Here is a 26136-nt window from a genome sequence, read left to right as displayed (position 1 = left end):
TCTAGAATGTCCAACTTCCACCACACTATACTAAATGAGGTTTAAAATGAGTGCAACTGATGTGGAAATGCGCTTTTATTAATTTCTTTTTCAAACAATGTGCTGCTCAAGTTCAGATTTTTATATATATGAAAGACATTTTTTCTAATATTTCCTTTCTTAACAAATATCTTGACCTCTCCCTGGGTCACATCAGTTAGTGATAGAAGATCTAAATGCAAGAAACAGTGAAAATTTTATTCATATAATAAATGTTCAATTCATTAAACTGACTTGGCTCATTCAGAGACTAGTAACTGTAGATTGGAAGTTTTACCTTTGTAATGAAATGTTTTGTTTCAAAATAGTGTTGTGATAGCTTAATTTATAAATCTGACACATTACTGAACAATGTGACAAAAGTGGTGCTGTTTGCCACATTTTTAGCTTTTGAAGAATGTATATTTTCATTACATCCCATGTGGCTGAAATGGCCAGACTTTCAAAAATCTGAAACAAGAGAACTAACAAAATTGTTATGCTTGTGTTATTCATGTACCAAATATATACACAGATATGAGTTGAATACAACTGCAAACAACACAAATCCAAATCTACCAGCACATTATGCATTGGCAGACCTTGATTTGTACAGTTTGCACTCAACTTATAAGTGAGAATTTACAATGAATTGCCAAAAACATGCATTTTAAATTTACTTGTCACTCACTGTGTCTTTCCTATGATCGTATTACTTGTTAAATTTTAATCAGTGGTGATGTAAGCCAAAACTGGCTGTTGTGTCTATGAACAACCAATTAACAAAATTTTGATAGGTCTTTTGCTTTGCTCTATTTGTTTGCTTTCTTATTCTTCTCCGTCATTACTTTTATTTGAAACCATAGAAATGCCACCAATGTAATACTGAGATTTTTTGTGATGTCTGACAGCATGCATACCAGTCTAGATGGTATAAGAAAAATAATAAGTTTTACATTAATAACTAAAATTATCCAACAGAGGTATTTTCCAATCCACCTATCATTACCACTTGACATGTCTAGCATATATAACGGTTTCCTGAAGCCTGGATAATATAATCCTGAAATTAACAACTGGAACTACTACACAATTTACAGTAACAATAAACAACTAGATAATATAAGCCAATAAAAACTATATTAGCTATATCTTCATGATTTTGTACAATCTTGCATTTTATGGGGTTATAGAAAAGGCTATGGAGTTATTTTTATATTTTTTTAAAAAAACTGACAGAGTACATAGATGGTGACAGGAACTGATGTCATGTGTGATGATGGGAAGAAAGATTCATACACCTATGGATGGCTGGATTGATGACTGAATTAATGGACAGATTTGTGGCTGTATGACTTCATAGACAAATGAACATTCACCATTTGAGTAAGGGAATGAATGTGTTGGCAGCATTGTGGGCAAGATATGCAATGGGCACTGGTACCTTAGAAGCAGGGTGATAATTTCATTGATATCCAGTGATTCAATATGGACTCTTGGATCATCTACATCCTCATCAAATGTGTCAACTGATATGCATAGACAATGTTCAATTCCAAGGCAACTGAAAAGAAAATATTTGTACTATAAATGTGAGGTCCAAGTAGGCCTGACATAGCTTATTTAGCTTACAGCTATCAATGAGCAAAAGGCAAGTGAAGCAGGCAAGAAATCTTGTCTTTTTAATGTTGTTGGTTGCATGTTTCAAGGTTTCACTGAGTCTTTTTTGTTTTACCTGCATCCATATCAAATGGTTGATCAGTACTATCTGTCCAAAATTGGCAAGGCCCCTATAATGCTTTGCATCAAAATTGGTCCAATTCTGTTAGCAGTTGTTTTTAATAGATAAAGTAGCATAAATCTTTTTCTAATTTTTCAATGGTGAATTGGTATTATTTGTACAAATATTATATGAAAGTAATTTTTACCCAGAAGCTCTCTCTAAATTTGGTCAATTTCATTTCAATGGATGTTGAATGAAATGGTCATTTAGAGGTTTCTTTGTAGAAGAAGTAGCTATTTCTCTTTTTAGTAATAGCAGGGATATTTGAGGGTGGATCAGTATCAGCTGTATAAAACTGCAATGTTGTCATGCCAGTATGGTTTCTGCAGTTTTGGAGAAGTCATTTTCAGGGCTGATTAAATTTTAATAATTGAGGCCAGAGCTGAAGGCAGGCTCATCATCTGTTTAACATACTTTAGAAGCCCTTCATCCATGCTAGAATACTTTCTGTCAAATTTGGTCAAAATTCTGCGTAGCCGTGTTGAGAAGAAATTGTTGAAAGGTTTTCCTGTTTTTAGTAATTGTCAACATTATTGGATAAAGGATTGGCCTTATGCCAGAAGAGTTTCTCTCAAATTTGGTCAAATTGTGCTGACTGGGTTTTGATAAATCATTTAAAGGATTTTCAATGATTAGTAAAGGTGACCATATTTACTGGAAGATGGACATCATTTGTACAAAACTTACAGGTCTTTATGCTAAACTAAGAATGACCCAAGTGAACAAGAGTACAATAAATGGAAGAGTAAAACCTTCCTAGACTCCATACGTTCAGCATGTATGCACTAACAGGGTATGACCAACACTGGACAGCATTGACCAATAGGTCACAGTGACCTTCAAGCAATAGGTTTCTTCCTTATACAAAAGTCAAACCATGTGTAAATTTTGTGAAAACAAACAATTGTGTCAAAAAATGGTATTTAGTTCTGTCATTGTCATCATAATGTATAGGCTATTTAATCTAGCATCAAATTTGCTTATTTCCTTTCCAATCAACAAACCCTAAGTTAGATGTAGAGCTATTATGCGGTTTGGAATTTATTTCAACTTCCATAAACCTTCCCCCTTTTTTTGTGTCAGTGACCTTGACCTTTGGCAGCCTAAATCTATAGGTCTCTTTCTTCACCATATGCAAATCTTTCACAAAGTTTCACTAACTTAAGGTCTGTGCTCTAGATTTAATCTTACTGTGTGGAAACCACTGTTACTTACTTGATTTGCCATGGCCTTAACTGTTGTTGTTTCCATTGTAAAACTATAGTGTGTCCTTTTTAACCCCAAGTGCAAGCTATTCAATGCACAATTTAGTTAGCACACATAATCTAGAAGTAAAGTTACTGTGCAGAAACTACTTGAATTCTAAAAAAACTGCCATGACCATAACCTTTGATATTTAGTCATTAAAATTGGTAGACATATTTTCATGTGTAAGGCCTTTAAGTTTACAAAGTTTCATTGATATATGTAACTAGAACTACAGTTATGGTATCAAAACCAAAATGCACAAATGAACAGACAATGTGATTGCATTAATATGTTCTGCCTTTGTAAAATCTGCATGCAAATCTCCTTAGATGGCAACTGTTTATTCATCAATAATAAATATTTAATTGTTCAACTATGACATAAATAGCTTGTTTTTTACTGAGGATATATTTGCCGTAATGATTTTAGATCTTTCCCTGTGAACTTAACTACAGGTGACTTCAGAAACCTTTTTTAATGAAAATAAATTTTCTTCATTCTTTTCTTTCACAGACTTGTACAATTCCATTCATGCATACTGAACATTTCTGCTGCAAACTTTAACATTACACAATTTGCCTGTTCATTCCAAAGAGCTGAAAAGATTTGTAATTTAAATGATCACATAAACAAGGAATATATTTATACTAAACTTATTTCTACGCACTTTGTGCCACCAATTTCTATTTGTCGCAGAATAGACACCGAGTGGGTTTCTGGACTAAATGAATAAGACAAACACAATGTGAGAAAGATGGAAATTTATGAATGAATTAATAAAGATAAATATATGATGTAAAAATACAATGATTCTCTCACGCTCTCAACATACGATTTACTCAAGTCACTCTACACAATATTCACACATCGAAAATAAACCAAAAATATTAAATCAAAATGAAGTACACAGATCCAAGAAACCTCATGGACTGCACATATGCCTCAAACAGTATTTTACACAATAAGAGATTCACATATCTCGAACATAAATTCTATTAAGATTCAAAATAATCTTAACACAACTAAGATTCAAAATAATCTTATGAACATAACGAAGATTCAAAATAATCTTATGAATATAAACAAAAATGCAATGGAACAACAATTGATCAAAACGTATGCTGCTAGACCCCAAGTACAGTCGCACGATTCCTTGGGTTGGTCCACACTCTTATCGACCGCTCGCACCCTTTATGAATCCACGATGAGTACAGTCATAAGTTACACGTACAGACAGCATGCAGTACTTTTTCTAATTTTGCTACGTCTACGTCCATGGCACAGACATACGTACATACATACATACATATTGACAGCACGTAGCATTAAATGTTCTGGACCCTCCAGATAGCTCTACGCAACTTTAGACGGCTTCGGACAGCTTCAAACTGCTCTAGTCATATTCAGTCACATTGACAGTCAAACTTCATAGACACAATCACAGCGACAGTCACAATCAGCTACAATAACAGTCAGAATCAGCTTCAAACACAGTCAGCTACAAACACAGTCAGAATCAGCTTCAAACACAGTCAGAATCAGCTACAATAAAACCAAATTGGTCATAATAGTTTCTGTATAATCTCTAGATATATGGTAATACTTTAAACTCTAACTGACTTGTAATTCAATACTTTAAATCTGCGTTGTAATAAATACATTATTACACAATAAGACATTACAAACCAAATAAGCTTCGCATATCAAATGAAAATGTAAATTTAACACTTACCCCTATGGCTGGAGAACAATGGAGAATGTATACACCTTGACATGATCCAAAAACAACCAGTGTGGTTTTTAGAAATTGGTTTTACTTAAATCCATAGGAGAGTGAGTACAAGTCAGGGTAGAATACCCATGCATATCATGTTAGTCATGATACCTGTCACAAGTAATCTCTGTGGCTATGTACATGTTAATACAGTCGCTTACCTGGAAAAACACATTCACCCTAGATAACATTGTACGCGCGTACAACGAGAAATAGTTGAATTGTTTTAAGACAAAACCAAGTTATTTCTTTGCCTAATTCTGTGACACTATTCTCAAAAATTGAAAGCAATTTGCATAATATCTAACAGGTGCTTAGTAATATGAAATGAGAAGAGCTTGTTTGAGCTGGATGAAAAATGATGAAATATTCATTTCAGTTTGATAACATGGGACTTTTTTGTGAGCAAAGTGAGCAATACTATTCAGTGTATTATCCCCAATTTTTTTTAATGGATTTTTTTGTTGCCACAAATGACAACATTTATAGACCCCACAAAAAATTAGCCATGTCCGATAAAGAAACCCTCATCCATTTTCTTTCTGTGTTTTATTCCTACTGATAAACAAAGGTATTTGAAGAATCAATATGAGCTACTTAATCTGGCAATAAAATATTAGATTCTGTTTGTTTTATTTTACCCCTTTAAAAATAATTATAATGCATTTTTTTAATTATTTCAGTGCACAGGGCCCCGAGTGGCCGAGTGGTCTAAAGCGCTCTCTGTTACGGATCACTGCCATCTCACCTCTGTCTGCGTGGGCTCGAGTCTTGAATTCGGCTAATGTAGGTATGTGAGAAAGCTTGGCAATAGCTTCTCGTGGGTTGGTGCGTCTTTCCGGGTTCTTCCTCCACCACCAATTCTGGCCGCCATGTATAGCCTATCGTGTGCTGAAAAATGGCATTAAACCCTACAACAACAACAACAAAATTTCAGTGCACATGTATTATACAGTATCTGGCAGCTTTGATTTCTACTTGATGCCTTAAACTGATATATTATGATGCAAGTAAGGATAGAGAGAAACAATGACAAGCATTAAGGTTATCTGAATAAGATGAAAGAAGAGACAATAAATGATACTACTACACCTATCCTCAATAACATGTACACGGCATGACAAAAAATAGACTGCACTATAAGCTAGGGTATGAGCTATTAAAGGACCTAAAAAAGTTAAGAGGAAACCATCCCTACCAGACATCAAGAAAATCAAGGGTTGGTAATGAGGCTGTTTAATCATTGAATACTGTTTTTATATTCGTGCTGGGAATAATTGTCAATAAACAGCTCTTTCTAATAAAGTTGTTCAATTGTTTTGAACACATTATCTTTATTCTTAAGATAACCAAACTCTGAAACATTATTAACAACATTATTTAGAGAACCATCACATGTACCTGAAAACATTGTGCATTCCGTCACTGCATTTTTTGCTGTTGATTCACAAAACAAGATTTACATTCTTCAAAAACCAAGGACATTTATTTTGTGAAACAACTGTACAATTTGAAAGTGTTTTTTTTTTAATTGATCTATTAGCAAAATATTCATACTATGATTTCATTGCAAGCATTATTGAAACTTATTCAAATAAGGAATTTTAAATTGAAAACAAACCCTGTAACTCACTTCTTCATAATGAACTGTATCTGTGAAACAAAGGTTCTTCTTTGCAAAGTATTCATTTTGTTTGGTTGTCTTGCTTTAAACTTTGATTATACTAATTCAAGGTAGTTGAATTAAAATACTTACATGATAATATTTAAACCAGTGTTCCATTGATGGATGATGATGAATGCAAGCTCTTACACAGGTAGGATTTGCACACCTTTAACTCTTTTTTAGGGGCCCCGAGTGGCTGAGTGGTCTAAAGCGCTCACCATTCCGGATCACTGCCATCTCACCTCTGTCTGCATGGGTTCGAGTCCATGGCTCGGCTAGCTTGGGTATGTGGGAAAGCCTGCCAGTAACTTCTTGTGGGTTGGTGGTTCTTCCCTGGGTTTTCCAGGGTTCTTCCTCCACCAGTTATACTGGCTGCCATGTATAGCCTATCTTGTGCTGAAAAATGGCGTTAAAACCCTAGAACAACAACAACAACTCTTTTTTAATTCCACCCATTTTATTTGATTTGATACAAATGATATAATTTAATGTTTTAATACAATGCAAGTCTGCCGTTAATTGAGTGTAACAATAAAATAGATACTTCTGCAAGCTGGAGATAAAAGCACAGTCAGCACTGAGTTAGGCTTTCACAAAAACTCTTGTGGACATAACTGTGAGGATAGACTGACACTTTTCATGTTTGAATGCAAGAGGGCATAATGCAGTTATTATTACATTTAAATGAATGAAAAATTGAACTAAAGCACTAATTTCGCTTGACAACACTTATTTGGTATTTAATCATTGATGTGTTGCCACTGGTAGGCACTCATGGCATTGAACACTGATCAATATTTCACTGAATAATTTTATTTACAGTGTACTGAGAACGTTGTTTGGAAAGAAAATATAGCAAAATATTAGACTTCTTATTAAAAGTTGTGAATTTTATGATGCTGATTAAAAAATTTGGGTAATAACCACCACTTTTGATGATAAAATGAGCAATATATCAAAAGTTTCTTTTACCAATTTCAGTTGTGAATTTTCTTAACATTCTCCAAATAGGGGCCAATTTCTTTATATATTTAAAAAAAATTGATCCATACCTGACCCTCTACTTTAAGTTGGTTTGCGAGTTATCAGTGTGAATTTTTTTTAGAGTGGTGACTATGAAAATTTAACTTAACACTCATTCAAACCGATTCTTCATTCCACTGAAACTGTTGTGAACAAATTTAAAACTGCATGAAGGCATGTCTCATTTTATGCAAGCACTCTTAGTCCCACTATACAACATGAGTGCAAAAATACCAGAACTACCATCTGAAGCACAGTTACTGATGAAGCACTAGGGATACACACTAATTACTTGCCAAGTACTGAAATTCACACTTCACTGATATTTGGACAAAACTTCTGAATCAACATCATGTCAATCAAGTCTGCAGGTAAACAAAGATCTTTATCAGGTAAACAATTCTGAAATTGTTGAATTAAACAAGTCCAACATTCTCAAAGCAATGGATAATTAGGTCAAATCTTTCATATTTTAGCAAGAGCAGCAATTTCAATATGAATTGGTTTGATTGATGAAGTTTCAAGTTATGTCTAGTGGTTGAAGCTGGTTCATAAACATTTTTGATGGAATTAGTATTGTGGATACCATCAGCTGAACTTGTGAGTACACATACTCCATCTATTTACATTTCAGTTACCAGTCATGTATATGTACCAATGAATGGTCCTCTGTCCCAAATTAAATATTTAATATGTAATAACTCTATTAAGCATTTCTCATTTAATATGCATCAAGCTGGCAACTGTTTCTCTTAAGTCCATTGTTATTCCCCACCCACCCCACACCCCAGCCTTGTACAGCTAACAGGATACAGTCAATATTTTCTTCACACTGTTCACCTCAAGCATTATATTTTAGTGGGGTTTCACTGTGAAATATATTTTTGCTGACATTCTTTACCTGAGTGTATTTTCCTGTAGCCAGTCAATCCAGGTGTAGAGTATAGGCATTCCACCTCCTTCCTTCCAAAGATGGTCCAGTTCCTGACACAGAGTGGCAAGTTGCCGCGAAGAAAGCCAGGGACAGTATAAGGCAAATATGGGTGGATCTGTGGAAGGGTAGGTGGAGGGTAGGGTCAGATGAAGGGTCAATGGGGTTAAGTGCTCAGCCTCAAATGACCACAGGAGTCTCTGTCCTTTAATAGAAAATCATCAATTGTTGAAATTATGTGTCTACATTTGAAAAATGTCATTTTATTATTGTCATATTAAAAAAAATATTAAACAGCAATTTACAAACATTCTGTGGAAAATTTCAGAATTTGCATTAATATTTATAGGTCCAAATCGAGTCTTCAATATGCATGGCACAAATGCCATAAAATACAGGGATAACAAGTGTGATGGACATTAAAATGATATTATCCTTAGTCGGATTATACACACTTTTCTTTTAAGCAGATTATTTATCATCATCAATCAGGCATTTTACTAGAGGGGCAAAATAATCCCCCATGTCTGTAAAATTTTCCTTGAACATACCAGGAAGGCAAAGCAAGTTAAAGAAGCAAATTTAAGTATTCTCAGAAAAAACATAATTCACTAAAATAAGAGGGGGAAATGTTGTACATCCTACCTCTAACATGGGTACCCTTTAGGGGACAAATTGCTAGATTCCCAATTATAAGGATAACCCACATGAGAGTAGCACAGCTGACAGTTACATATCCCTTAATGATCATAAATGGATAAGAAGAAAATAATGAATTTAGTGCCAATCCAGCAAAAGTGCTAAACCAGTGCCCATAAGAAGGATGCGATGACATGAAATAGGCCAGGTGGAAGTATGGGCCACAGTCATTGGATCCATCAGATTCCATTCTTGTCTCTGCAAACCTAGATTATGACAATAAAAGCCTGAGAAGGTTGACTGTGCATTCAAGCCAACAACTTTTATTATGTCTCAGATCAAGTTTTGCATTCAAATGTGAGACTTGCAGAGATAATGCTAATCCAGTGAGCTGAAATCTTCATAATGCATATCTGATCTTTCCAGACCACAAAGTATGCTGAGCATATCACCGACTTCAGCTATGCTGCTATGGATTGCGAGAGTATATCCTCTTCCACAGTATTTACCTGAAGGAAATATGTTGTGCTCCACAACTTTAAGTAATGCCTGCAAGCGTGTACAGGGTCTTATGTTATCACATCTCATTATACATAAACTGAAGAGAAAGAGACAGCATATGACTACTCCATGAATAACTGCCCAGCTAGTTAAATTGAGGGCCAGGCAATCAGGTTGCATTATCTTGCTAGTATAGACAGCTGGAAGTGTGACCGGAAAGTTGGCTGGGCAAAGGTACACAGTATTGCCAGTATACAATTTTACTGTATTTTATCTGGTGGTATGTACCATGGTATTTTTCACTGTACTTGTAGATTGGTAGTTTCAGTTAGTAATGTATGTATGGAAACTTTAATGATATTAACAGTGTGTTTTCATTATTCATGACACTGTAGCTCAAAAAGTATCTCTTATTTATATATGAAAGGACTGTATGTCACAAATTAATGGTGAATTTTGCAAATATAATTATTTTTATGATCCTTGAATCACATGCATGACATGTGTCATGCCAACATGGTAGGCAAAAGGAATGTGATCAAACATATCTGGGCCAAACTCTATCTTTCAGATCTAAAAAAAAAAAAACAAAAACAAAAACCACACATCGTGTTTTAGTTATTTACTAGCATATATGAATGTGTCAAGCATATATATTCCTTCTGTAAGACTGAGAATCACACTACAAATTTCAGAGCACATTTGTATTATGTTGTAAGTTCTCAAGCCCACTTAATACCTTCTCATTTATGAGTAAGTGCGTTTAATGTTTGCTGGCCCACTCTGATAAATATTTTGCCTGTGCGTTGGCATCCCACTTTAAGTTTCCTTGTCTATTATATCAACAGTGTAGTTGGAAAAATTGTATGCTTCAGTATCAGCACTTCCAATTTTTATCAACAGGCTCTCTAAAATCATAATGATGTCTTTCACAGTATCATTTATAGTGTAAGTTTAATCATCCTACTTTAGTTACAGTTTTTAGATTACAAGTTATGCAACAGTTAACATACACATTGCAAATTCATCTACTATAAAGTCATGGTTGTTTAATTTCTGGAGGGTGGAGTTGCGGTTTTCTTTTGAGCTGAAATATTTTCTTTTATCTAAGATAAAATTACTATTTCTTCCAAAAAATATCATGGTTAAAATATGGTGTTAATTTCCTATAAATCAGAGCAAGAAATCTGTCAAACTATTGACAAATGGAAATTTAACAAATAAGGGTTCAGGCACTTCCTCAGAATATTGAATTGTAAGCCCCCAATATAAAAGCGATATACCATGGTATATATCGCAGTACATTCTGAAATTCAATGGTATAGTGCAATACAAAATCTTTCATGGCACCCAGCTCACTTGGCTGGATAGTCAGTTTGACACCAGCTGGATGGTCAGCTCACTGGCTGGATGGTCAGTTTGACACCAGCTGGATGGTCAGCTCACTTGGCTGGATGGTCATTTTGACACCAGCTGGATGGTCAGCTCACCTGGCTGGATGGTCAGTTTGACACCAGTTGGATAGTCAGCTCACTGGCTGTTCAGAAGATCAACATGAAGAGCTCCAAGACAGAATGTGAAGAAAAATGAATGGACCAACTCCATAGTTCCTAGTATAATTCCTCATACCATGGAATGGCTGGCTGGTATAGCTGCTCTCTGATGTACAGACCTTAGGCTACCAGTAAGCAAGTACAGCTGGTTGGATAGCTGGTTGGTCGACTTGCAAAGCGTTGTGAAGAAATGTACAGCAAAGTGGACGGACTGATTCAATAGATTCCTGTATTACTCTGCATACCACTGACAGACATTATGTGGCACAGTGTGACAGACTGACTTGAGTATTATGAATATACACAAGACATATTTACATATTAATTCTTTTATTAAAATTATTAACCCCATAACAGATTGACCACTGTGCCAGGGAACCATCCCAAGGTCACCTTTAATACAATCAAACATTTATGGTCATCAGATAATCTAGGGATAATGAATATAATTTACAGAAAAATAAAACACACACGCATGCATATGGCACACAATCTAGGTAACGTTGGACTTTGTGATATTACAGTATTTTGTTCCTGTTTACCATCAAGTCAGATACAATCTAGGTAACGTTGGACTTTGTGATATTACCGTATTTTGTTCCTGTTTACCATCAAGTCAGATACAATCTAGGTAACGTTGGACTTTGTGATATTACCGTATTTTGTTCCTGTTTACCATCAAGTCAGATACAATCTAGGTAACGTTGGACTTTGTGATATTACAGTATTTTGTTCCTGTTTACCATCAAGTCAGATACAATCTAGGTAACGTTGGACTTTGTGATATTACAGTATTTTGTTCCTGTTTACCATCAAGTCAGATACAATCTAGGTAACGTTGGACTTTGTGATATTACAGTATTTTGTTCCTGTTTACCATCAAGTCAGATACAATCTAGGTAACGTTGGACTTTGTGATATTACAGTATTTTGTTCCTGTTTACCATCAAGTCAGATACAATCTAGGTAACGTTGGACTTTGTGACATTACGGTATTTTGTTCCTGTTTACCATCAAGTCAGATACAATCTAGGTAACGTTGGACTTTGTGACATTACGGTATTTTGTTCCTGTTTACCATCAAGTCAGATACAAGTTACACGTTTACACATAAATTCACATGACACATCTTTATCCAAACAATTTCTTTTTACAAAAAGATGCTTTCATCTGAATTTTAGATACATTTGAGTGCTTAATTTATGAAGCAAATATCATTTTCAAGTTAGAATACACTTGGCTGCAGTATGCAGGTGACCATTGAATGCATGACTTTTATAAATGAAATTCCACAAGAGGCAATGGGAATGGTTGCTTCATATATAACACTATTGTGGCATGGCTACTGAAATTTCATGAACATGCATTTTTCTTGTACATTAAAAAATATTATTTTCTTAAAAGTACCAAAAATAATGCATCATAAGTTTACTATCATTTTGTGGAAGAGATCGTATATGAATTCTAATGCTAGACTATTGTGGTGTAGCTCCTGAAATTTTATATACATGTATTTTTCTCATACAAGAAAAATATTTGCTCTTCTTTGCCTATATAACAAATAGTGATTTTTTTCCTTCTCGGTGACAAAATATATCTGGTCATTTTTTTTGTTGCAACAACACTATTGACTGTTTTAACTTGGTTTTTTTGGGGAGAAATTCAAAGCCACCATGAAAGGAATCTGCAAACTTGTATATAATGCACTGGAATCTATCTATTGTTACATACACAAACCATCTTAATAGTACAATTTTATTTCAGAATCTACTTATGCTGACATCTGGCCTGAGTACTGTATGCTGTGATACACTCAAGCTACAATTGAGCAACCCTTGAAGACAGAAACAGGAACAGCTACAACTGATCAAACAATAACTAATTTATTTTAATGTACCCAGCCAGAAAAAAATAGTTTTGCTGAAACTTCAAAGAAAACTGATTACCCTGAAGCACTGATCTGTCTGTATAAATACTAAGCAAATGAAGGAAAAAATCAGTTTCAATCAATATTCCACAATTATCTGATCTTGCCACCACAATAAAAAAAGGGCATTCGTTTGGTCCTCCAAAGTTGTCCTTTAACGGTGACTTCATTAACACATGCACCCTTCCTCAAAGCAATCTGACAATAAACTTCAATAAAGACAAAGCTCCTTTCATTAAATGAAGTCAGGACTGAACTTAAATAAAAGCAATGGAATCTGATGGATTGCTGAATTTTCCAAAGCAACCGGAAGATGTTTATTGTGTTGTGAAAGTGTTCCTTTTGTATGCAAATCATTTCGATTCAAATGGTGGCATAAAACACAAATTAAATTCCCAATCTTTCGAAACCATAGATATCTGGTCATCAAGTTAACTGAAGGTGTTAAAACTTTTAATTTATTAATGTTTTCATTTCCCTGTGAATAGCCTCATCCCCTGGGTAGCATCAGCAAGATGATAGCTGTCTCCAGCTGACTAAAATCTAGGCCAATTTGAGGACATCTATATGTGGCTTGTAAACAACAATAGCCATATGCTCATGACAAAAATATTGTAGTTCATCCATCAAGTCAATAAGGACCAGTGTTTTATCGGGAACAAATGGTCTGTGGGTGTGTAGGTGGCCAATGATCCGATGTGCGCCCTGAATGTTCTGTGGCATTGTGGACATGGGATGATAGCAACGCTGATCTTGGGGTTACTGGCTCTGGATTTCCTGGCCTGCCTCTGTTGCCTTGCCATGGTTGTCTTCAGGACATCCTTGTATTATTTTCTTTCTCTGGTCTCTTTTTTTTGCATTTTCCTTGTTCAAGCTCACCATAAAGGAGTTTTTTGGAAGCCAGTGGGTTGGCATGTGAGCTACATGGCCTGCCCATCGCAACTGTGATTGCATCAAGATGGTGTAGATGCTGGGAAGGCTTTCTTGGGCAAGGACCTAGGTATCCAGGATCCTGTCTTGCCACTTGATATTTAGGAGTCTTCTGAGGCAGGTAGTGTGGAAGTGGTTCAACTTCTATGCATGGCGCTGGTACACTGTCCAAGTTTCGCAGGTGTATAATAACACAGGGAATACTATCGCACTATACACCTTCAACTTTGTCTGAAGACTAATGCCTCTTCTGTTCCAGACCTTGGCATTTAGTCTGCTGACAAAGGTCAATTTGGAGTTTGAGTTTTTCAGCTTGGTGATGTTCAGCTGTTTTGGAATCTTCTTGCCTTGTGGGCGTCTTTTAGGCTGGATATGGATGTTTAGCTTGGAGACTACAAGCCGGTGGTCAGTCCAACATTCTGTACCACACATGGACCTGGTCTTCTGTACATCCTGCCTATCCCTCTTCCTGACTATCATGTAGTCAATGAGATGCCAGTCCTTAGATTGGGGATGCACTGATGTCGTCCTGTTGTGAGTAGGGAGGCAGAAGACTATTGGTGATGAGCAGTTCATGCTCTGCGCAGGTGTGAAGCAATAGAAGACCATTGCAGTGGCAGTGTCTGACACCATACTTTCCAATGACTCCTTCCTAGGAGATGTTGTCAGTGCCGACTCTTGCACTGAGGTCTCCAAGGATGATGAGCTTGTCAGATTTGGGAACAGAGGTTACGACAGTGTGGAGTTCTTCATAATATTTGTCCTATCTGGATTGGCCATGGTTGGAGCACAGGCACTGATGATCGTGACATGCTGTCCTCCACTCAACAGTGGGAATTTCATGGTCATAAGCCTGTCATTCACACCCTCTGGATGTCCAGCTAGCTTGTTAACAAAATCTGTCTTCACAGCAAAAGCAAATCCACCCTCACACCACACCTCACTTCCTCTTTCGCACCAAAAGAAGGTGTAGCCATAGTCCCTTTCACAAAGTTCGCCCCCTCCTGCAAGGTGGGTTTCAATAATATTGTAGTGAATTAAGTGATGTGTTTGTTGACAATGGGATATAGATCAAATGAGGGCTACCATTTATTTATATATATATATATATATATATATATGTTATTTGAATTTTATAACATGTGGTATATACTAGAATTCGTTGATTTTTTTATACATGCACAGTACTTAATGCATTAGGAATTAACTACACAAATGTAAGTTAGTTCTCAATATACACAAGTACTTCAGAGAAGGTTTGTCTTCATTCAATCAAAAGTAACCAATTTTTTATCCCGAGTTTGGGTATATGCATAATTTTCATAAGCTAACTGACTGGGTGGCAATAACACAGTTTGGTACATATATAATAGTCAGATTCCATGGACTCCAAACATCCTGTTACAGTGGGGTCACACTGTATATTGACTTCTACTATGATAATGACAGGACACTTACACTCCAGCATTTATAATGAAATATAATTTGGTTCCCATATACACCACCACCCCTAGCAATATAGATGCTTTGTTTTGGAGTTATAATTTTCAGAAGATAAGGCTGCATGATGGTGACGACATTTTGGGAATAAACCTTTTGTTTTTAAGGGGATAAACATCAAATTAACCTGATACTGATCTAGCTAGAGTCACCCCTTCTGTGGAGGTAGCCTGTCCTTGTGGCTGATGATTATTCTCTGCATCTTCCACTGGTATACTGACATCAACTTTCATGAAGGAGACCTTCATTTTCACTAGCACATCAATCTAAATACAAAGAAATCACAAGAATAACCATGTCTTTTATAATTATTCAAATTTATTAGTTTAATGTCATGTCATAAATAGTGGTATAACTTTGGGGTGTAACACCTAGGAATGTAAATTTGTGGTGTAACACCTTAGATGTAACGTATGGATGTAGTTTTTAGTTGCAACACCTATAAAATGTCGCTTCTGGCTGCAACACTGTGGAATGTAACTATGTTATAACACCTTGTAATAGAACTCTGATGCAACACATAGGGATGTAACTTTGTGTTGTAACACCCCAAAATGTAACTTATGTTAACCACTAAGAATGTAACTATGGACTGTAACACCCTGGAATGTAATTTTGTGATGAAGCCCCTTGGAATGTAACTGGAACATAACTTTGCAATAAAAAATCTATGCAGATATATGCAAAAGAAAAATGTAAAATTTTTGTTCAATAGATACAAGCAAAATCCATCATACATGTAAAATACATTTATGTGCTATAGAAATCAAATCTATTAGAAGATCTTTCAAGTTATTTTTAATAATTTTACACTGTTATTCATTAGTGAATTAGCTGTTACATGAATGCTGTTATACATACATGCTCCATTATAATATGCATGCTATGGCATTTCATCAATTGTGAACTCAGCCTAGTACATTCATTTTCTAAATATGGAAGCAATCTGAACTACTATTTTTTAAAATTACTTTCAACTTTGAAACAAAGTAAAAAAATGCTTCTCACAAGAAGAACTTCCAAAATGGCCACTTTTATTGGACACATCTGACTCTGAGCTAAAATAACTAGCTGCTAACGAAGGGTACTAATAATTATTTGGTAATTCAAATGTCTGAAATAATTCAACATCCTACATTTCCAAAGCAAAAGACTCCAGACTTCTCAAACTCTTACAACTGAATCAAGACAATGTTTGTCATAACATCAATCCCTCATCCAAAGTCATGTTTGTCAGAGTGTCAATGCATAAAAAGACATATTACAAATAGCACATATGAACTCTAGGACATAAGTAGAATCAAAGGTTAAAAGATAAAAGCAACAGAACTCACATTTATCTATCACCCATAAAGTAATATTTTGGGGTGCCAAATATTTCTGCTAAGTAAAGTGTTCTGTATTTTCATGGCCTCACATCTGCTAACTGATAACAAGAGTACTCTGAATGGCACATGCATAGCAATGCCAATTGTTTTTTAGGTGCAGAAATAACCTTGATCTTTGACCTTTTAACCCCCAAAATAAACAGGCTTCTTCTGTACCCCAAGTACAACAAATCCACAAAGTTTGGTTTAAGTGTGTGATGTAAAACCATTTTATTTTTTGAGTGACATTGACAATGACCTTTGACCTTGAGTTCAAAATTAATAAGGTCCTTCCCCACTCAAGTGCAAGCTATCTTCAAAGATTGGTAAATGAAAACGATTATGGAAAACTCAAGTTATTGCTTGGCTGAAGCCACTTTTATTTCAGTTAGAGTGACAGTGACATTTCACATTTTGTGCCAGAAACTGAAAGGGTGCTTCTGAACCCTAAATGCAACACATTCATAAGTGTGGAAAACATTTTTCTTATTTCAGTCAGTGACCTTGACCTCTGGGTCTGAAATCAGTACAGTGATTCCTTAATCCAAGTACCTCTCCACAAAGTTTGGTCAACTGCAAATTGTTGACAAATGGAGATATTGCAGGATTCTCTATAGATATGCCTACCCTCAGGTTTTGATGCATGGAATTTAAATTAGAACCATTTCCGATGCTTGGAAATTCCAACCTTTGCATTTTTATGACACATGTTGGTTTGGGATGGAGCATCAGTCCTAATTACACTTGATGCACATCTGGCAGAATTTTCCACCAAGCATATGCTGTCAATAACAAACTGACTACTAATTACACTCTGCTGACCTGATAATAATATTGCATGCATGCAAAATAAATATGAACTGGGCTCAGCTTACCCTAACAGGTCACTCATGTCACACTTCAATAGGATATCTGAATGAAAGTTAGATTGTTTTGAGATTATCTTTGATGTTTATGATAATTAGAAGAGTAAATAAATTTGGACTTTATCAGACTAACATTTGATCCATTGTTAGCTTTTTGTTTTGTTGCCTGCCAACATTATTATTAAGACCACAAATTGGTGTATTTGCACATCCTATCCCCACATTATAGTAACCAGTGGGAACTACTTTACTTAGGACAGGAAATCTATAACAGTGCAATCAGATGTGGCGGAGTGATCTGATTATGAAGCTGACATGTGTACACTACAAACTGCTAACTGATTACCTTACTGCCCTAATGTCTAGAGTTCAAGGCTAAATGCAACAAGTTATATGAAGGTGTTATAACTAATACAGCAATTTAGTGACTTCCAAGTCTTTTAATACAAATTGGCTGGAGGTTCCTAAGCAGTCTAATTTACAACAATCCTATCAATTGATTCATGTATGTAGTCCCTTACAACAATCCTATCAATTGATTAATGTCTGTAGTCCATTACAATAATCCTATCAATTGATTAATGTCTGTAGTCCCTTAGCAGTCTAATTTACAGCAATTCTATCAATCGATTAATGTCTGTAGTCCCTCAGCAGTCTAATTTATAACAATCCTATCAATTGATTAATGTCTGTAGTCCCTTACAACAATCCTATCAATTTATTAATGTCTGTATCCCTTACAACAATCCTATCAATTGATTAATGTATGTAGTCCCTTACAGCAATCCTATCAATTGATTAATGTCTGTAGTCCCTTAGCAGTCTAATTTACAACAATCCTATCAATTGATTAATGTCTGTAGTCCATAACAATAACCCTATCAATTGATTAATGTCTGTAGTCCCTTACAACAATCTTATCAATTGATTAATGTCTGTAGTCCATTACAATAATCCTATCAACTGATTAATGTCTGTAGTCCCTTAGCAGTCTAATTTACAACAATCCTATCAATTGATTAATGTCTGTAGTCCATTACAACAATCCTATCAATTGATTAATGTCTGTAGTCCATTACAATAATCCTATCAATTGATTAATGTATGTAGTCCCTTACAACAATCTTATCAATTGATTAATGTCTGTAGTCCATTACAATAATCCTATCAATTGATTAATGTCTGTAGTCCCTTAGCAGTCTAATTTACAACAATCCTATCAACTGATTAATGTCTGTAGTCCATTACAACAATCCTATCAATTGATTAATGTCTGTAGTCCATTACAATAATCCTATCAATTAATTAATGTCTAGTCCCTTACAAAAATCCTATCAATTGATTAATGTCTGCAGTCCATTAGCAGCAACTCAGTCACGAATGCTAACATTAGAATAAAAATATCAGCAAGTTTCAAAAACAGGTTTATGGTGACTCAAGACCTATACAACATGAAAAATTAATATAATTTCATGTGCCAATTTTAATATGGCATGAAAAATAATTTTTTCACAAAAATGTAAGAGTATCAACTTGAACAGTGTCCCGGAGTCTTATATTCATTATGGTATCTTGTAATCAACCATAAAACTTTGCTATCCATGCATTTAAAGTGATTCCTGAAATCAGTAAATTGCTTCAAAACGAATAAATGGGTCATTATTATGACATCCAAACCTGTAAAGAATTGCACTGTCCACATTTTTCTCCATCTTGTTCTTGATCAGATGCTGATGTCAAAACCTGGAGTCTATTATTCTCATCACCATCAAAAATGGCCAACAGGGCCAGAATCTGGTGAAGAATTACAGCAATTAACAAAATTTATAAACAAATGGTAAAATATACATCCATAATATGGCCCTTAATAAGTTCTAAATACTTTATAAATTAGAAAATAGTATAAAAAAATAACAAAAAATCAGTACTGGGTGCATGTACATGTATCTTTTTAAAAACAGGTTCTGAAATGTCTGGAAAATTCATGTAAATCCGTTGCTGAATGTCTGAAAATCTTTAGGTGCCTTTATTTTAATAATGAGAGCAGAATTTAATTCAGTTGCATGAAGAAGAAAAATTGTTGACAACAAAACACCATGTCACAATGATATGTCAAGTTTGCCATTTCTCCCAAAATGGTCATTAGTCAAATATACCTTCTGTAAACAAAATGTCGGTATTTATTATGAAACATGCATAAACATTACAAAATTGTAATGCTAGTCAAAATTAACTTCTTTGTTTCATTATGTAAATACATCAACCTTCATTTTTCTTTAATAACATTATTATTTACAAATGAGAAACATATAAAGTCTACTTAAATTATGTCACCATTGGTATGTTCTCTACGTTCGAATAACAACACAACATTTTGAAGAATTAAACACAATTGTTTTTACATTCATTTACATTTTATTGTGGCATTACCTCATCATTTTGGTCCTGAAGATTGTCTGCTTCATAGTTGTCAACTTCAATTCCTCCTTCTGCCATTCTGACTGAGTTTTCATATTAACACATTTTCCACTACCAATGAGGAAAATACAAAAAATTACCAATAATAATAATAATAATAACAATAATAAATCCACCCCCTAACTGTTATGCACTAGTGGTGAGTCAGGTTTGTAATAAGCACCATCAAATAACCTATAATCATATCAAAATATGTTCCTAATCAGAATAAAAGGTTTAAAACATTAATTATTTCGATGTGCATAGATATGCTGCACAACATACTGTGAATAAGAGTTGGCACAATATACTGTGAATAGGTGCTGCACTAAAAAATACTATGTATAGGTTTTGCACACTATACTGTGTATAGGTATTGTACAATATTCTGTGAATAGGTGTTGTACAGTATAGTGTGAATAGGTCTTGAGCAACAAACTGTGTTGAAGTTTTGCACAATATACTATGCCTAGGTGCTGCACAATATATATGCCTTAGCACATAAATGCACTGACCATATTTAATGACCATATATTTCTTAACAAATTGTAAGAGCAATAATCACAGAGCAGCAAATACATTTATAATCAAACTGTATAAAATAACACGTTAATCTATCACATACTGACATTACTTACCGGTAATGTGTTTAATGTTGTTGCACACATACAGAAAGAAAAAAAAAATAGTAAGGTTTAAGTCAGTCAAATATTTGATCCATGTTACACTATTACTGACATAGCTTGAGAATTTTGAAATATGCACACAATTTTAGAAGTGAAGTGCCAAGCATGTGTCAGATGCTTGGTTTCCTGCCCATGCAACATGGGGTGGGGTGGGTTGACCTTCCCCATTAAACTTTTGAGAAAATGAGAAGTTAATCTTGCATTCTGCTGAATTCTGAATTGATAAGAGCTGGTAGACGGACAATAAACTTTCATATTTGTTTTCCCAATGTTTTAAAAAAACCTCTAATCCAGATAATAATAATAATAAAAATAATAATGAGGACTTTGTATAGTGCCTAATCTTTCGAAGCTCTAAGCGCTTTACAACATTAGACAACACCTATAAGATAAAAAACATATAATGATATGATTACAAAAATAAACACCATGAAATCAGAAAACATTAAAAAGAAAAACATGCTGAGAAAATTTAAGGTAGGAAACATTATTAGGTCTTTAAGTTTGTTCTTGCAGTCGAAATAAGTGAGTTTTGAGAGCACTCTTGAATGTGATCACTGTCTTTGTGTCTATGTTTAGTGGGCAATTCATTCCAAGTTGCTGGGTCCTGGTATGCAAAAGAACGCTGTCCATATGACTTTGTTTTCATAGTGGGAATAATGAGTATACGATTGTCAGAAGAGGAGCGTACATATCTTGCTGGTGTGTACACATGGGTGAGGTCGGATAGGTTATGTTGGACTAGAGTCCAACAGTGAAACGTAGCACAGAGAACAAATTTTGTGTTTGATTCTGGATCGAATGGATAGCTAGTGTAGGGTACAGAGCAGCGGGGAGGTGTGCTCTAATCGTGGTACTCTAAGTATGATCTGAGCAGCTGTGTTTTGAACTTTTTGAAGTTTCTGGAGCAGATATTGAAATGAACCAGACAGAATTGAGTTACTGTGTAAACTGTGAGCTGCATATTCACATACAGGTTGCTAAGGGCCCTGAGGCCAACTCAGTTTGCACCCAATGAAGACCATACAAATAAAGAAACAAAAAAGTCTTTATTTGAAAGAAAGCCATTATGTGCCATATATAAAGACCTAAATGTCTGTATCACAAGGAACAACATAACTTATCAAGAGCAGGTTTACTGATTGCCACTTTACAAAGATGCGAGTCCGTCACAATGATCAGGACCATATCAGGGGAGATTCAAAGTGGATTGAAGGATAGGGACGCCTCTGTATGTTATCATTTCTACACCACATAAAACCCCACCCTTACCTTCCATTCCATCTAATCCTCTTATTGCCCAAATTCTATGGCTCTAGGTGGGCACATACGAGAAAGTGAAGGCCATTTCCTTCAGTAGAAATCCTGATCAGTATACCGGTATGTAAATAAAGAAAAAAACAAGAGACAAACAAAACAATTAAGACTGTCATGGCTATTTCCTTACGAAAAGGACAACGCCATAATGTTCTACGTTGAAATGCAAAGTAATAAATAGCTGAAAAATGACTCCCTTTGGGAATCAAGATATCAGATAAATAAAATCAGGTGGAGAAAATTTGCTGGACTAGAATAATGTACCCGATAATGATACTGTACTTCACAGCCTAAAGATTAGTGTCCAGTCTCTGGGTTGTTTATGATTCCTTTATCTGTGCAGCAAATGCATTGTTTCAAACTTCAAAAGAGTTTTCCTTTATTAGCAAACCCACCCACTTATAACTCCCTAACAATTTAAAAAAGCAAAAAGCATCAAGGATATAACAAATGCAAAAAATGTAGTCATTCCATTCATTGATTTTTAATATCTAACCTGACTGTTAGCAGGGGGTCCTTAACAATGTCAACTAGTATCAAACAAAAAGGAAGTTGTCGATGTAAAAAAGCAGACAGGCTGCTCACTGTCTTTATCTGGTTTGTCACACAGTCCATTTCAGTAAAAACAGTGTCATCTGGTTTGTCACACAGACCGTTTCAGTAAAAACAGTGTCATCTGGTTTGTCACACAGACCATTTCAGTAAAAACAGTGTCATCTGGTTTGTCACACAGTCCATTTCAGTAAAAACAGTGTCATCTGGTTTGTCACACAGTCCATTTCAGTAAAAACATTGTCATCTGGTTTGTCACACAGTCCATTTCAGTAAAAAAAGTGTCATCTGGTTTGTCACACAGCCCATTTCAGTAAAAACAGTGTCATCTGGTGTGTCACACAGTCCATTTCAGTAAAAACAGTGTCATCTGCATCCAATATTTGCAATATCTAGTTTTAATACTTCTAAAACAACTTGAACAAAATAAAATGGAGGAAATCTTGTATACATGTGTTCAAAGAGACATAACTCCAAAATTTATGGAATTATTGCAATTATTGAAGATGGTGAACTATATCATATCTGTTGATTAAAAACCTAGACTCACCTATGAAAATATAGTGGCCATGTTACTACAGAAGCTCCCATTTAATTCAAAGCCCGAATGAGCTGACACTGTTTGAGAACTCCTGGTGACATTCTGGAATTGAAATGCCTAAGTTGTGTGCATTTTATATCCTTGATGCTCTTTTTAAATTGGTAAGGAGTACAAATGGGAATGTATGTTAATAATACCTGTTTTTTGTAAATTGCACAATCCTGCCTGACATTGAAAAAGCAAACTGTTCCTCTTCATCTTGTATAGATTTGCTGAAAAACCAAAAAGTTACATTTTCAATTTACACAAATCATCTTGCTCTAACTTGTAGAAAAAAGATCTCATACTATTCATCATCACTGTTAGAGACATCTTTATGTGATGAAAGGAATAAAAATAGCTTTATAAAATTTAGAAGAAAATCCTTGTTTACCCCCCACCCACCCAATAAAGACATAATCGGTCTCTTTATAAAGCAGGGCAGCACAACTCTTGGCCCGCAAGCCAGATCCAGCCCACAAACGTGTTCTGTCCGGCCCTCAGGCAAACTAAAACAACACAGAAATCTGGCCAGTGAATAGTAATTATATTAAAGAAATTAGTGTTTTCAGCCCTAGAGTGGTCTTTGAAAATGCAATCTGGCCCTTGGTCAAAAAAGGTTGTGCACCTGTTATAGAGAGTAACCACAATATCACTGTCTACTCAATAACGTAAATGGCATAACCTTATAACCATGAGCCTCGTGTTCATTTATATGCATAGAAACCAAATCTTAGATTTGATTTGCATTTAATTTCAAAATGGGTCGGATTATTTGATGACTATCTTTGACAGACTAGCACAAAAGATCAGATGCATAACTTCCACCTCTAATGAATGGCCAAATGACAGCTGTACAAAGAACTGTTTACCCTAATTAAAATCATATAACCATGCTTTCTGTACATGTACAGTATCTTATTGCTTTTTTATTTTTATCTTTATTTTAGGATCATTCTCATTTCTCTGCAATCTGTCTTAATTAAAGCTACCAATGGATACTTGGGTACCTGACTGTTGATAATAACCTGGGTAATAAAATGAACATTCCACAATACAAATCTTTCTTCATTCAGAATCAGGATGTCAACCTTAGTCTCTACCACAGAGACAAAATTCATCTAAGCAGAAAAGGAACCTCTCAGCTACTGAGAAATATTAACATGTATGCCCCTATTTTCAAGCACTTTAATGAAGAGTGTTGTCTTAACTATGGAGAAACTGGGCACATGACACAGGTATGCCATCATGGCAAACAGATCGAGTGTTTTAGGTGCCATAAATATGGACACAAACAAAGACTTTGTCCATCAATGTATACATATTAGGAAGCTGGCAAAGAGGAGAATGCCAACGCTTCATTTCCAAAAATCTAAATGTACCCAGTGGGACTCTTGACTCTAACTATTCAATGGACACTATTGTAGATGCAAATGTAAATGGATTTTCAGGGTTTGTATGTGACTTTGAAGATGCTAATATATATGAACATTTAAATATAGAAATAGGATGTCAGAATGATAAAAGCAGTATGGAGACAATCTCAGTGAGTACCCCATTGCATGATGACATACATGTAATTGATATGAAACTAAATACAAAAGGTTTTAACATAGGTCACTTAAATGTACAAGGTATAGTGGGAAAGATAGACCAGATTAAGTTAATGTTGTCTTCCATGGAAAATAATATACATGTTTTAGGACTCACTGAAACCAAATTAAATGCTAACCACAATGATGATCTATTTCACTGTCAAGGCTACAATAAACCATTTCGTAGGGACAGAGAGACAGCGGGGGGGGGTCTTGTTGTATACATTAGGGAAGATGTAAATGTAAAAAGGCGACTTGACTTGGAGTCACATGAAATTGAGAGTATCTGGGTGGAAATTTTTCAAAATAATGCAAAATCTTTCCTAGCTGGTTTCATTTATAGACCACCTTCCTCCAAAGCATTTTGGAATGATAACTTTTTGAAACAAATAGAAAATGTTCTAGCACAGGAGAAAGAAACATATATACTCGGAGATATAAATAAGGACCTTCTCAATACTCAAAAAAGGAACAATTGGACGGAATTTATTGAATCATTAGGTCTAGACCAGCTGGTAAATGAGCCCACATGGCTAAAAGGAATATCATGCACTCTTATTGATCACATTTGTACTAACCTACCAGACAATGTGGCTTGTGTTAATGTACCAAATGTTGGTCTTAGTGACCACTATCCTACTTTTTTGACAAGAAAGGTTAAATGCAAGAAAAATAAGAAAAATACACATAAAACGATCACTTACAGATCGTTCAAAACTTTTAATGAAGAACAATTTCTCAATGACCTATATAAAGTTCCATGGAGTATGATCCAAAATTTGGATGACATAGATGAAGCCATGAGGGTGTGGACTGACTAATTTATGGATGTAGTATCTAAGCATGCACCACTGAAAGTACATTGAGTAAAGACTGATATTCAACCTAATTGGCTTACTACTGAAATCCTAGATGCTATGAAAACACGAGACAAATTCAAGGCTATGGAAAACCATGCACAATATAAAGTATGGAGAAATAAAATAACAAGTATGATCAAAAAAGCTAAAAAAACTTATTATCAATCATTGCTTGAAAACAAAAAGAGCAACACAAACTCCATTTGGAAAGTCTTCAATGAACTCACTGGAGGAACGCACAAAAAACAGACAAATAAAATTCACTCACTTCTGGTAAATGACACCATAGTCACTGATGAAACTGACATTGCAAATATTTTCAATGATTTTTTCATCAACATTACCACAAAGTTAAAGGAGCCA

General features: G+C 35.0%; 1 protein-coding gene across 2 annotated transcripts in view; it reads right to left on the bottom strand.

The window, feature by feature from the left end:
- Nucleotides 1-26136, bottom strand: part of LOC149795823 (E3 ubiquitin-protein ligase RNF14-like) — a 73502-nt gene that overhangs the window by 36370 nt on the left and 10996 nt on the right. For both annotated transcript variants that reach the window (XM_089965721.1, XM_089965722.1), the window contains exons 2-7: nucleotides 23477-23551; nucleotides 20157-20255; nucleotides 19404-19520; nucleotides 15621-15759; nucleotides 8414-8648; nucleotides 1463-1582 (exon numbers count right to left, since the gene is read on the bottom strand). In XM_089965721.1, coding sequence (XP_089821847.1) covers nucleotides 1463-1582; nucleotides 8414-8648; nucleotides 15621-15759; nucleotides 19404-19520; nucleotides 20157-20222 — 677 coding nt within the window. In that variant the 5' untranslated portion in view covers nucleotides 20223-20255; nucleotides 23477-23551. The remainder of the gene's footprint in view (nucleotides 1-1462; nucleotides 1583-8413; nucleotides 8649-15620; nucleotides 15760-19403; nucleotides 19521-20156; nucleotides 20256-23476; nucleotides 23552-26136) is intronic.

This window comes from Sinohyriopsis cumingii, chromosome 7, assembly GCF_028554795.1.
Source record: "Sinohyriopsis cumingii isolate HCF-2022 chromosome 7, ASM2855479v2, whole genome shotgun sequence".
Classification (NCBI taxonomy): Eukaryota; Metazoa; Mollusca; class Bivalvia; order Unionida; family Unionidae; genus Sinohyriopsis; species Sinohyriopsis cumingii.
The sequence above is the reverse complement of the archived record's forward strand: the minus strand, read 5'-3'. Positions and strand labels throughout refer to the sequence as shown.